The 15,158-nt window shown below is 41.8% G+C and overlaps 3 protein-coding genes across 3 annotated transcripts; 1 reads left to right on the top strand and 2 right to left on the bottom strand.

Annotated features, from left to right (window-relative positions):
• Positions 1 to 1,270: 1,270 nt before the first annotated feature.
• On the bottom strand, positions 1,271 to 4,334 carry LOC106821485 (the record flags this gene model as incomplete). The annotated part of the gene is given in 2 exon segments (XM_014826311.1): positions 1,271 to 1,464; positions 3,584 to 4,334. Coding segments are annotated over 2 exon segments (945 nt in total), but the record flags the coding sequence as incomplete, so codon positions are not given.
• A 4,550-nt stretch (positions 4,335 to 8,884) lies between these two features.
• On the top strand, positions 8,885 to 12,407 carry LOC106821510. The gene is made up of 2 exons (XM_014826357.1): positions 8,885 to 8,964; positions 9,868 to 12,407. Exons 1-2 carry the CDS (start codon positions 8,936 to 8,938, stop codon positions 11,711 to 11,713), a joined length of 1,875 nt encoding a protein of 624 aa, XP_014681843.1. The 5' UTR covers positions 8,885 to 8,935; the 3' UTR covers positions 11,714 to 12,407.
• Positions 12,408 to 12,473: 66 nt separating this feature from the next.
• LOC106821511 (leucine-rich repeat-containing protein 18-like) lies at positions 12,474 to 14,394 on the bottom strand. The gene is made up of 4 exons (XM_014826358.1): positions 14,108 to 14,394; positions 13,609 to 13,752; positions 13,137 to 13,304; positions 12,474 to 12,793 (listed from the first exon to the last, which is right to left on the bottom strand). Exons 1-4 carry the CDS (start codon positions 14,172 to 14,174, stop codon positions 12,621 to 12,623), a joined length of 552 nt encoding a protein of 183 aa, XP_014681844.1. The 5' UTR covers positions 14,175 to 14,394; the 3' UTR covers positions 12,474 to 12,620.
• Positions 14,395 to 15,158: the final 764 nt, after the last annotated feature.

The following is a 15,158-nucleotide window of genomic DNA, read 5'->3' on the forward strand; positions in this document are numbered from 1 at the left end:
CAGTACCCCGGGGGACATAGACCCTCTCAGCTTAACTGAGTCGTGCTGGGTCGGTGGAGGGGGCACTCCATATATATATATATTGCATGGTAGGTATGTGCCGCGGGAGAGACCCCCTATGTTCAACCCTAACCCTAAACTTTCGTTCCAGTGCATCGCATTTTTAAGAATATCTCGTTCCAGAGCATTAAGTTTAGTTACCATGCAGATCTTACATTTTTGCCGTTCCGGAGACCCTAGTTTTTAATTATAACCTAAATTAGCTGAAAATAACCCTAGAACCTAGAGTAAACTCTCCCTTTTTGCGCTACATAAAAAGTTTCATGGTTCAATCACCATTAGAAATATTTTTTTTAAATGTTTTAAAACTAACGACTACGTAATCAAACAACGACGGTGGCGCCACTCCAAAGCGCACGATCTGAGAAGTTGCGCAAAACCACTTTCCAGCCAAGGGCTACAGACCGAGGGACAGACCGAGGGTATTTCTTATTTATTCATTTAAAAGCAAAAAGATTGTAATATCTTATAAACGACATATAGTTTCAGTTATAATATGGATAAATTTGCCCTAATATGAATATCGTTCGGTTAAATAGCATTTAGGTATAAATATAATTGCACTTTTGTGATTAGCCCTCGGTCATTTACCTGCAAAATAAAAATGCAAATACGCAACTTTTTCAGGGTGGCAGCCTGGTCGCGGGTGTCATGGCGCCGTTCAAATTTCGTAGCGTTGATGTGTAAATAATTAATTAAGTATCTGGTGACAAATACATGTGGGTATAGACGATTTGTTATACAGTAAGTACAGTTGTATGCAGTAAAATCCTAGCGGCTACTGTCCCTTTAATTTAAAGAATATTAAACACATTCTTACGACGTGACAAGGACTCCATGGACAATTATTTTCGGTTAGACATTGGCAAGAATGATACTGTATGGGAGGAAAGACTGCCTAGGAGAAGATATTGCCTATTGCCAATGGAAGCATATTAATTATGGGCGGCTGTATGCATTGTCAGGGAAGGGGATATCTGAGGGAGTATTGTATCTAGACTAGTCCCACGCCAAGACTATGCAGGACAGATCTATGCAAAAATAAAAACTTCGTGCAATTCCCCGTGAGCAATACAATTACGCATGATTTCTAACGGAACACTACATGTATTTCGGATTCATATATATATACAATGACTAATATTACAGTCTTCTATCTGCATGTAGTGCAGCCTGGAGAATATTAACGAATATTACCAGCTGGGCTCACCTGAGAGAGTCCTGCTTCCCTAGAAAGTCTCTGCATCATGCCTCCAAGAAAATGCTCTCCGACTGCAGTACTGTTGTACCAGATCGAGTCACTCTCTTCTGCTGCTTCAAACGGACGCTGCCAGAATGCATTGATAAGAGGTGACAACTTTGATGCATACTTCATGAAGCTGGCATACGGGCACCTTGGATTTCCTGCAACCAGGAGCAATTAATCATATTCCTAGCTGGTAACCAGTAGCTTCACATTTACAAATTCCAATTGCACTGCTTCAGATTGCAAAACATTATAAAGAACATATATATACTGGACAGAGTAAAACTAATTCTTACAAGAGAACCCACTTTATAAGTTGCTGATTTTACCATGCTACCCTCGTGATGTTAATATCAAATAAATATATAATAAATAATATCAATAAGAATATTAATTAAAAAATCTATTATAAATATATTTATCTGTATTTCTTGGCAGATTACATTCACACTTTGTATGGGAAAACAATGTCACATTCTTGAATATGGTGAAGAAGGAAATCAGTGGACAATTATAAAAATATTGATTAAAGACGAACACATCATTTTTTAAGAATAAATGCCAGTGGCAGATCTAGACTAGAGGGGGGTTGGGGGCTGGGTTGCAATCACCCTCCCCATTCAGCCACTAACTAATGTTACAATACTAGTAAAATGGGGACAAAAATAAAAAAGTCAGTCTGCAGGCTGATAGAAACTGGGTATTCCCCGCCTTCACTCAAATATCAACAACCCCCCCCCCCCATCCCGTGAAAGCTAGATCCGCCCTTGAATGCTGCTTATATTAGGTAATAATGTCAAGTATGCCCCCATGAAGGCAGATTTGTTTGTAAATTTATTTAGCATTGTTTGTTACCAGAAATTACAGAATCACCAGGGGTTTACTAAATTTTACAATCCATCTGGCTGATCGAGAAAGACAATTGCTACATGAAAGTACAAATGTGACCCGCTCCAGCATAATACGGACTAAGTCGCAAATCATTGTTTTGAGTAATGAGCACGCACACATGTCAATGCTGAAAATGGCCTACCTGGACAAAAATGATTTTTTTACAAAAATAAGTTCCTAAGTGCATATTTAATCCGGATATATAGGTTCAGATATCTCTAGATTATTATGGTCATTTTTAATTTAAAAAAATGAAAAAATAAAAAATATTTTTTAAGAGACTTCTGACTTAATTGACCACTCATCCCCGCTCATCCCTTACCCGAAACGCTTTATCTCAAAAGCTGCATATTCCGGAATAAGTCGGTTTCCGATCTTCAAATTGCTGTAGATCGGTCAATTCTCCTATATAGCCAAATATTATATATCATTTTAAAGGTAATTAAATGATCTATTCAGATATGCACATAACTCAATTTGTAGAATTTCCTACTTAATCCTGGTTTTGCTGGAGCAGGTCAGAAATGATACAAATAATGAGGAGCCTAATAACAATTATGACCCTGATAACTTTTGGATATTTTTATATACAGAATACATATATACTGTACATATGAATTAGACCTCAGTACATTAGAATATCCTACAGATGTAACTTACCCAGCCAGGCCTGATTTAGTTCCAAAAACTAAGATTTCGACTATATATAAACTTGTATAACCTATACTATAGTACCATCCATAAAAATTACCCAGTCCTGCACAACAGATATCAGTCCCAGACTGGGTACATGGTAATGTCTCACGAACGAATTAGCAAAGATGATGAAAACGATTTAGGAACAGCTGCATACTATAATTCGTAACGAAATTTAGACAGCAGCAACATGTAAAGATGTAAAGAGTGTAAACGTATAAATGCCATACAAAATCACTTAATTCTGATAACTACAACTAATATTAGGTAAATAAGCTATATGAGATCGAGAGTCCACACAATGGCAAAGATTACCAACCATAGAAATACATAGAGACACTATATATATAGAGTTTACCTATATTATTTTTATGATTAATAATTTGTTTCTGCTAGACATAGTTTTGTTTTTTAGCTCCCTTCTTCGCATTCCACCCTCTTTTCATTCTTTCCTCTCTGCTACCCCATCTCTATACCTCTGTGCCTCACCTCAACCCGTCTCCCCATATAAGGCCGGGGTGCAACCACAGGGAACCACACGTAAAGGGTTAGGAGAAACTGCCATATATATTATATATATATATATATATCATAAAGTTATAAATACAAGTGCATGCACAATAGATCTATACCACTACCAGATCTATATATAGGACTTGTGACACTTTTTGACATGTTTATCTTTAGTACCTGGTCGTTGACACATCCTTCCAGACGTAATACTTGCATTAGTAAAGCCATTGTCTTCGTGGAAGGCGCTGTCCAGGTGTATGTATCCGCGCCCGTTGTCCTCCCCGATGATGAACGCCTCTTTCGTGAGCATCCGCAACGTTTGTCTGCCTCCCGGGTTCAAGTACATCATTACGTCTAACCAGACCTTATTCTGTAGCCCGTGAGGAGTACTAGTGTTCGTAATCGGCCCGTAGTATAACTTGCGTATATCTGCCGGAGTTACTTCTGTCCGGTGCTTTATTGCACATCGGCCTTGTCGAGACAGCTGCGAGCACTGGGCTTTAAACACGGCATTTGCCGGTACGAAGTACGGATCTTTAACGATGTCCCATCGTCTGGAGCGGAAAAAATACCGCGCTATGCCCCACTTAATGGAACACATCGATCCTCTCGAGTACACAGTACCATCTCGCCTGCGAACGTTACTATAGAAATCGCACAATATGTCAAGAAGTTGAGACTTGTCCGTTATGTTGTCGATGTCTACGTGACGACCCTGGCAGTAAGAACGCATCGCAGAAAGGGCATTGCGGGTTGCGATCTGTGTATTCCGCGTCGAGCCCTCGCATTCCGCCACCATTTGGTCATTTTCGTCGTCGGCAAACTCTACGCCAACTTCGAAATCATCCATCACAGGAATGGCCTCGCAGTCCGCCGAGATCACCGACAAGTCAGGAACGCTGTCAAGCCTTTCTTGTCCATCAGCCATTTTGGATCGAGTGTTATTATTATAGGCCGGTGACGTCACGCATCCAATAACATCATTATCCAATGGACGGACTCACTATCGACCACGTGCGTCTGGTCGCACAATAATATCCCATTATCGGGAGCCGGGGTCGCACATGTTAGGCGGCAATGGCTCGTAGACCACGGGAGTGGTAGCGGCAGCTCGTAGATACCGTGCTATTATATATTCTGCAGCTAGCGAGCGCACTACTGAGCCACGGAAAGCGTTGCTACACGACATGTTATTTGCACCAGCTGTAGCCTGTACAACTGTATATATGTGCGTAAATTATGCAGGGTGGAACCATATGTGTATTACGTATATGTATATGTATATATATGTATATATGTATATATGTATGTATGTGTATGTATATGTATATGTATATGTATATGTATATGTATATGTATATGTATATGTATATGTATATGTATATGTATATGTATATGTATATGTATATGTATATGTATGTATATGTATATATATATATATATGGGATATGTATGTGATGTTAATTTTATAGCCATGACAAATATGACACCATATTCTACATTACAAATATACATATACCCATATATATATATATATCAAGAGTCCATAATAGAACATTTTGACTCTTGATATATATATATATATATATATATATATATATATTATATATATATACAAGGCCCCCCGCTGTACAGGGGGGGGGTCCAGGGGGTCCGGACCCCCACCCCCTGCTCGCGCAGAAAACGCATCTAAGGGAGTCTAATTTCAAAAAAATTCTGGACGCTTTCCTTCGCGTGCTTGCAAGTTTGGGTTACGGTTAGACCCCCCACCCCTGGTACAAATCTTGTACACGCCCCTGATATATTCCTTTTTCTAATCTGCATGTTCAATTCTTCATACACTCCACGCGCGCGATAGCCTATAGCTAATATCTGTTATTACGCGCGCGTCTTACATACGAACGAAAGAAAGTTGAGAGTTAATTTGCAGACTATATAAAGTGCTACACGACCCAGTGGTTCAGTTTTTATGAACGAAACTAACGTAGTGGAAACGGGGACGCGTTATTGTTTCAGTATAATAGCCGTACATTCGCACAAACACCTATAGGCAGTGAGTGTTTTCACTCGATGCATGACCCGCGGGTTTACATTTCAGGAACAGCTATATTCTAGTGTGCAATCTTGAGTCGGAGCGACTCGCATACACCACGAGTAACCAACCACGATATATTCGCGCTGCTCTCACTCTGCGTCCTGCTAAGCACGTTTTTTGTTAATCCGTTAGAGGCAATTGCATGCGCTTTGACGGCTCTGAGTGTCGGTGGGTTTTGTTCCGGAGTTCGTTACCAGTTTTAGTTGTGGTTATTGTTGTTGTTGTTATTGTTTGTTGTGAAAGGCGTTGTTGCATGTTTACGTGAAAGCAGCGTCACCGCATAGCTTGCAAGACCAGTCAGGCAGTGGTTGGCTTACCAGTGATGGATCAATGAATGGGTCAGCGGGGGAGGGGATATACTATCGATGCAGAGAAAAAATGTAAAATTTATTTTTCGGGGGCTACTTTTCAAGCTCGCGTGCATGAAAATAGTACTTTAAAATTTGGTTTGCATTGAACTCTATGCAAATTTCCGGGGGCTCTTTTTGCATTTCCGGGGCTCTTTTGGGCATTTCGGGGGCTAAATCGTACCGAGCCCCCGTGTATTTTTTTCACTGTATCGATGAAGGGTGTATGTTGGAACACTGTAAGCGCTGGTCGCCAGCGGGGGTCCAGCCGAGCATTTTAGTGCTTTCGAAGGTAATTTCTGGCATCCGGTGGGAAGTAAATTAGGGGTGAAATAAGAAAAATTGAGGTTTGAAATGCTGCTAAATCAGTGTTTCGCGTTTTTCACTGGTTTTCAGTTTTAGAATCTTTTACCGGGCGGTTGGACACAGTAATGATGCCCCCCTCTGGATCCGTTAGTGTGCCTCCATATCGGTAAGATTTTAGCTTTCCTATTTGAGTCGACGTTATACAACCGATTTTGAGAGTATAGACACTCGATCGATTCGCCTTCTGTGTACGTGAGAGCGACGTGTTCAGTTGCGTGTGTGTTCGTGTACCCATGCGTGTATGCGTGTGGGTGCGTCCGTGTGTGTTTGTGCGTGGATGCATGTTTGCTTGTGCGTGTTTGTGTGCATGCGTGTACGTGTGTGTGCGCATTTATGTGTGTGTGTGCATGCGTGTACGTGTGTGTGCGCATCTGTGTGTGTGCATGCGTGTATATAGGTGTGTCGTGTGTGTGTGCATATGTGTGCGTGCGTGCGTGTGCGTGTATACTGTGTTCTCGCGCGTACATGAGACTGCGCCAGCAATTAACAATAAAGGTCAAGATATGTAGGCCGCTCACTATATTAGCAGTGGCATTGTTCAGTTTCCAAAGCTTCTTCAGCTTCTAAAGCCAATTTTCTTTCACATATTTACGTCGTGCGAAATGCGGTGTGAATAGGAATAAATGCCATTTACGAGCAGACTAGCGGGATAACGACTATGTAGCCTACTTCCTAGCTACCTGCTGAGTTATATCAGGTGTGTTTGGAATGTCTCGTAGTTCGATATTCAATCATTTCGATAATTTTACATTTTAACGCTAACGTTAATTTCTAGAGGAAAACATCACGCACTCATGGTGTTAGGTAAAAAAAAATTACGACTGATGGTAAAAATGATCGTTATTGACACTATAGCGGTAAAATATGTAGTTGAATAACGTCTCGTGCCATTCTCTTCATCAGAACTTGTCATCAGTAAGGAGTTATTCATGACGCATGCGGTGCTGATGTTCACATTAGTAATTGTGTACTTTTCAATTACAATTCCTGTATATACTAAACACGTGCGCGCACAAGCACGCGCGCACGTACGTACGTAACCGCACGCACACATTCTCGCTCGCTTTCTTTCTCCCATTTCCCTTACTTCCTCAATCTATATCTATCCGTCGGTTCATTCATCAATCCATTCATCCATCCATCCATCCATTCATCCACCATCCATCCATCCATCTATCCATCCATGCATTCATCCATGTGTGTAGGGCGAATGCTGCACAATTTCATAAACATGCCACAAATTCTGCAAGTGTACAAAAATCAGCGAGCATTATGTTGAGCGTTTCTGGTATAAAATGCCACGTAAACAGACGAAGTTTCAGACGAAGCATGCGCACCGTACGCACATAGTTATATAATTACTCCGCGATTGTAACATTGTGTTATAATGTGTATATTGTATATCTATGTAATCTTATCACGTTTATATGCTATAAAATATGCCGCTAATTTTGTCAAAAAATGCTTAGGCCTACATTTCCCTTGTCGGATATATAAATTGAAATTATATATATATATATACAGGCCCGTAGCCAGGGGGGGTTCGGGGGGTTCGCACGAACCTCCCCCCGAGCCAAAAAAAAAAGAAAAAAATTCCATTTGAAAATGTGCAAGAATTTCACCTCAAGTATGCACCAGATCGCTCCATTTTAGTGTGATAATTGCAAAATCTCCATCGTGTGGGAGGGGGGTGTCCCCACCCTCCCCCTGCTCGGTCGCTATGCTCCCTCGCTCGGTCGCTTCGCGCCCTCACAAATTGCAAACATTTAAAAACGACCCCCCCCCAGTATAAAGCTGGCTACGGGCCTGTATATATATATATATATCAAGAGCTAATAAATACCTATTTATTAGGGTTAGGGTTATTAATTATACCTATTTACCTATTTAGGTAAACAAATGTTAAAAATACGTAAGCCGTAAGGGGTCATTAAATTTTAATTTGCGAGCTTTCGAGAAGTACATCTCTACGTCATGCCTAAATTATTATTATATATATATATGCCTATATTATCAAGAGCGGATATATATATAAACAATTGCTAAATTCGCAACACTAATTCGCCTAACTAAACTAAACTCAATTCGCCTGATCGAGGAGCACACTAAGTGACTAACTGAGCGCGTCTCGTCTAACTTGCACAAAAAAGGCACGAGCTACATGCGAGCAAAACGGAACACATTACCATAACAAAATGCAAAAACATCACCTGCCGTTCAACGACGAATCTCAATTCGTTCGCGCGATAAGTACAAGGAAATACCGCCCGCGTTTTCTAAAGCTCTGCGCGAGCAAATACCTACACTGGACGAAACCGCCACCTTAATTGATATCTATGTCAAGTGCCGATTTGAATAATCGATGCTAAAACGGAAAGTTAAACCAGGTGCATGCCGTCTCCTTACGATTATATAGCAGAACAATCAGGCAGGGCGGTTGGCCGCATACCGGATGCATAACGTGGATTTCGAATGCTGCCATTGTAACGTGTAGTAGCCTACACTCGGAGCGCCTCATGTGGGCCCGGCGGGCTGCCGAAAGTCACGGCACTAATCTCTACCCGCGGGTCCGTGTCGTAGACGCATGTCGGGAGTAAGCGGGAGTCACGGGGCTGGCTATACGGGTCAGTTGGTCCACAGGGCGTCATAGCTAGATATAAAACGGGCGATCGCCGCTCCGTGAGGCCGTAGATTGGTTTCGGGTGCTCGCGGAGTTTTCTAATGCAAAGTACAACGCAGGCGAATCACAGGTAAGGCATATAACATCAAGAACTTATAATACATTATTAACTAGGTATGCATAGATATTGTATATTATACATACATAGGTATACCACTATATTATTATACTACTGTATAATACATAATGTATGTATAATGTATAATACTATATTATACATAGGTATTATTAGCTCTTGATAACATGCTTAAACTTCGGTATTTCTATTTTGTCGAAATATGGGATTGGAATTTTGGATAATTATCCGTCAAGTACTGTTGTATTCTATATTCAGTTCCGCACGTTAATTATATTATAATATCAGGGTGAACAAAAACGTATCGATTATAACTTTTGCCATGTCTGACTTTATTAGGCAATTTAACCCGTTATACGAGTTACGTTACTAGTGCCATAATTCAGAATATCAAATAATAAAATAGACATATAATTATATATGATATATTTTACCAATATAAAATGAATTGTAATCTCCGGATGAAAGTAAAAGCTCTCTAATATTTGAGCCAAAATTGCAGAGCATAAAATAGCTTTACGGTTTTGCCTTTCGCATATACCATTTTCAGGTAGAAGGAAGACATTTTAAAAACTAGTTCGAAATATTTGAGCCTACATACTAAAATTCCGTTTTGCGAAACGTTCCCTTAACCGCAATATCGCGAGACATCTATTCCAGACCCGACTAATCGATATCAACTGCTTTGATAGTTTATATTTCTGCGCTAGTACGGCAGAGTAGATCTTCATAAATATTCACGCACTCTCATGTATTTATTCATAGTATACAAAGTTGCCTATTATGACTATGCGCTAAATATTCTGCTTCAGCGAGTGGCATATCCAGCTACACGCGCCGTGCCTATAGAGCTAATCTACATTTTTCTACATCGATCCACGTTCCCACATTTTGTAGAACAATGAAGAGGTCCTGGCCGTCGCTACTACTACTACTGCTGCTTCTGGGTGTGTGCGCTCTCCCATGCAGATCCGACTACAGCGCCTTCAATGGGCAGCAGCAGGGATTCGGCTTTAGGAATCAACCGTTCGTAGGGCAGGCACTGAGAGCTGGTAATGGTTTCGGCACGAGGTTATCTCCATTAGGTCGAGGTCGCATCAGAAACGACGGGTTCAGGCCGCGCTTCAATCCTCCCCCTCAACCATTCGGCGGACCGGGGTTAAACAGAAGACCACTGCCTCAATTCGCAGGACAGCGCATACAGCGGGCGGTCTCTCCCTCCATCAAGGGCTACGCGCGCGCGTCATCTAACAACGGGCAACAGCTTCAACAGTTCTACGTGAGACAGGGACCGTCGCAGCAAGCCGGAAACATTCTGCAGCAGCAGACCTTACAGGGAATGATGCCCGGATCACTTCGCACAGGCAGTCATCAGTATGCAACCGGATCACAGGCTCTAACCAACAGCGGCAACCGCATCGTTGCCCAGGTCGCGCAGACGCGCGGTGGAAATGGCTTATACGGGGGACAAGGTTCGCAGCAACAAGGGAATAACGTCTATTATAACCAGGGAAGCCTCACTAACGCGCCCGGACTATCTCAATTTTCTATTGTCGATCAGAACTTCAGAGTCAATAATAAGCAAGTTCGACAATTCCTTCCGCAGCAGTCGACCGACCTTGAGACGTATTACAACGATTTCGATAAGGTTGCCGGCCCCTTCCCGATCTTACAAGGCTTCCAAGGCAGTGCCCCCTTACCGCGTCGGTCTACCACTCAGATCTCGCGTTTCAACGTTCCCCAAACTTCCACGCGTAACATCCAGTTCAGACAATCCCAGTTTCGGCAACCGCAAGGAATTCGTGTTACCACCCAACAGCAGATAAACCGCCCGAACATCAGGCTGACTTCTCCCCGATTCACGACGGCCACGAACTTTGGCGGGTTCCCTCGCCAGAGACTAACCGGCGTTCGCAGGTTTGTTCCGGCGAGTTCGCGATTTTCGGAGGGCGTCGGAGCGAACGGAGCCACGACGATAAACCTTCCAGCTGGGAACGCCGACTTCGACGTGAACACGTTCAGTAGTTTTCTCGACGCTTCAGCCTTCGGTCTCGACAACATCGCCCCGAACTACGTCAGCCTCGGTCTGTTCGACTTCAACAACTGGCGGAGGGAGGCCGACAGTTTAGCACCACCGGAAGCCTTCTCGGCTTCTCTGACGGAGGAGGCTCCGGTGGTGATCGGGAAGCGGTACCGCTCCGGCATCGCTCGCACTATGGAGACAAGCTCGGCCGAGAGGGAAGGTAACGGCAGTGGAGAGGCAGGCGTCGAGGTTTCCGCCACGCGCTCCGCTAACCAGGACGCTACGCAGTCGTTCACGCAAGATGGCGCCGGAGAGGGGGAGACGGCTCAGGGCGCCGACTACAGTTTCTCGCAGAATAACGACGGTACGATCGTCTTCCAAGCGGTGCCGCACCAAGAGGAGCTGAGAATCCACGCCGGCCCCGCCAGTGCTGTTCCCACAGGCATCGAGATCCCAATTCAGCAGTCTCTCCGCCAATCGCGATTCGGCACAGGAGTGACGTCATTTGGCGCTCGAAAGGCCACTTCCGCTGCATTTGGAACGGGAAGTGGTTCTTTCGCCAAAAATGCACACCACGGGCATGCGGGTAAGGTGACAGCGCAAAGCGTGTCGAGCAAACCTTTTAGAGGCACCGGAGCGTACAATACGTTCAATCAGGCTGCAGCGTCGCGCACAACGGGATATAGAAATTCGCCTGATCTATCAACATACCAGAATTAATGCTATGCAACGCAAACTTCAGATGTTACCACTGTTTTTTAGACTGTTTTCTCTTGCTAATTGTAGGGCTGTATATATGTTAGCCGCTCATACGTATTCAACTAATCAAACTTGGAAAGGTGGTAATGTGAATTACAACTGTATAAAGTATGCTATGTAAACGTGTTAAACATTCTATTACCGTATTTATAAGTAGTTGCAATAACCCGACGACATAAGTTCGTGCATGTGGTTTGATTTGCGTTAATTCACGGATACCAATGCTAATTTAAATTCACGTTTTGGTTTACTAGAAATAATACTAATACTATACTATACTACTATACTATAAATACTAGCATAGGTTGTTTTAGCACGTATATATATATATATGCGAAGATCGTTCGGAAATTGCAGCAACAAAAATGTGGATGTACAATATTATAGAACGAATGACTATGCCGGCAGCGTATAAATAACGTTATGTTGTTAGGTATCCTTAGAATTATGCTACGTTTTATCAATACATATATACTTTCACGTACGCTTATATTAGATTTGCAGGGAAGCCATAATCATGTAGGTATATAGGATATATTAGTAGCAAGTATGCACTACCTGAATAATTTTGGCAGAAAACGTATGATCTTTCTATATGGGCAAGAACCATGTCACAATTGTAATGAAATATAACAATATATCAATGTTTACGGCACTATTACGACTTCTTTTGCCTTATTAGATTGGTATGGAAACATAAAAATGAGATGAAAACTAATAATGCAAATGTAATAAACAGTTTATTTTACTGGCGCAATCGGATCTGAAGGTAATTATAAACAATACGTGTCTATAAAAATCAATTATATATATATATGTATCATTATCGTTGCTTTATACACCGATATAAATAATTAATAGTTTTGTATTAGTCAACGGTGTCCATTATACATTCGTTCGTCGTTCTATATGGTGAAACACTGACATCAACGTGTCTACTAAGTAGGTGTAACTGCGCATGCGTAGCAGACGTGAGTGGATTCTCTAGCAGTGAGATCTGACGTAGGCTGCGGATTTCACTCAATTTGGAAATGTCGACATCTATTGGAGAAAAAAACATTATTACACATTTTTAATTGATCTATATTTATCCTGATTGAAGTATAAAATCTGTACAACATTGGATAAAATTATATATGATTCGATGGATGCAAACAGGCGCGTAGACTATGGCTGGCACGTACGGAAATACAGGCAAACAAGCAGAATGCGTTTTACAACTAGTGATACTGATAACAACAGACGAATACGAAGATAAAATTATAGTATAATTGCAACATCACGATCACTGATGTTAATAGTTGCGACATGATTTATTTATATCAGCCATAGAGTTAACCGTGCGGTACGTATATATATGTCATAACGTGTGTGGTGAACTTGCCGGATATCTGGTTATTATCTGCACGTAGCTCCTTGAGGGTTTTCAGTTGATAAATAACTGCAGGCATCTCACTGAACTTGTTGTTGGCGAAATTTATGGAACGCAAGTCGGGCAAATCCGCCAACTCGGTGGGGACCGCCTTTATTTTGTTGCTGGACAAATCTAGGTCTGAAAGTATCATATCGTGAATGTTTGTTTTATTGCTTATCTGATCATTTACACCTATATAATTTAAGAACACAAAGGCAGTTAACCTAAATCTATATGTAATACAATTCAATTGATATATAAGCTTATATGAAGTCATGTACGCTACTATTTTTAACGGCCCGCGAGTTCGCTTCGGATAGGAGAGGTAAATGTGGATCGAAGGATGTCCAACGACAACGCAGAGTGTGACTCAGAATTCGACTGTGCACGTTACCGCTACTGTTACCGGCCGTATATACGAGTTTACGCTGGGTCGGCTCACCTAGGAGGAAGTGGAACTTGAGCGCTAGCTTAGATGGAATACGAGAGATCAGGTTACAGCTGAGGTCAAAGGTCAGCACGGTTGTGTTCCGCATCAGATGAAACACAGCATCCGGTAGTGTCGTCAGCTGGCAGTGTGACAAATCTGCAAGATCGCAATGCCAAGAGTGATAACTATTACCAGAGATATAGAATACAGATTCTGTATTCTATATCTATGCTATTACATCAGGAGTACATTGTGAGATCTCTAAATTCATCCTAATTACATAACCAACATATTTTAGCCGTCTTCGATAGAATCGAGTTGGTTATAACATCGGCTACACTGATTTTGGTTACGAGATCGTTCATTATTATTTACGTAGCGATTATAAATTACCCAAGACCGGATGGCTGATAATTAATGCATTTTTAATTAACAAACAAAAACACGCGAGTTAATCATTGCGCTCCTTAATTGCTGCACACGCATCTATGTATGGTATATACGCTCTCACCGAGTTTCTGGTTTTCTTTTGCATGATCGCATCTGTGAATAACTCGAGTCACACCCGAGCCGGCCATGTGTACCTACACTCGCTACCGCTTCGTCGTGGCAGATCTACTACGCACATACATATAAACATTAAACACATATATGAAACAGCAACCAACGGGTTGTTATAACTGTGTACACATCGTAGGTATCCAAAGACTAGCTATATTCGCCTGTATACTGCATTAAATAACAACTGGGATGCTCAAAAGCACGATGCTATCACATGCTTTCAAGTTCACGTAGTCATGCAAGGCATGGCGACGCAGAGATCTATATATAGATCCTATAGCTTCTCTATAATATATCGATGGGTCTGTGAGTCACGGTGCTATTTTGGTGGTATGCGCGTTCATGGCTGATAGCTCCACGCATTATCCGTCCGCGCATGCATGCATGCGTGCGTGCGTGCGTGCGTGCGTGCGCGCGTGTACGTCTGTGCTCCATGGCGCTGATAGTTTTTACTGTGCAGAGTGCAGACATATATTTTTTCGCCAAACGTTCGAAATGTTAGGGCTGCAATCACAAAGTGTGTTTGTTTGGAGAGAGTGAAGACTTCGCCACCATAATATTGGCTCCATCACTGAAACCCCTCTTGTATATCTATATACTATCTGTTACTGTTATTTTGTTCTTCTGTTTTATTAAATCCTTGGTATACTTCTTTAATTATATATCTCACGCCGAGGTTCCTCAGAGGTCTTCTTAATTTAAATCAATGATAATTTTAAGAAAATATTTATATGACGCCTTTGAATAACTCAGTGAGTCAGTGACACAGTTAATTCCCACCCAAATAACATCTTATCTACAGCTAATAATACGCTGCGCTCACTGAGTATATTGTCACTGTATAAAATAACTATCAGTTATATATTAAATGTTATTATATATAACTCAGTGGCCGCGCTATACAAATTAAGTACAATGCTGTTTTTCCGGTTTAGGGTTAGGGTTAGCTAGGGTTTTTACGCCAACTGGGAGGCGCCCAGTTGTGCGCTTTCTCGCTAGGT

Source organism: Priapulus caudatus, unplaced genomic scaffold (genome assembly GCF_000485595.1).
Source record: "Priapulus caudatus unplaced genomic scaffold, Priapulus_caudatus-5.0.1 Scaffold75, whole genome shotgun sequence".
NCBI lineage: Eukaryota > Metazoa > Priapulida > Priapulimorpha > Priapulimorphida > Priapulidae > Priapulus > Priapulus caudatus.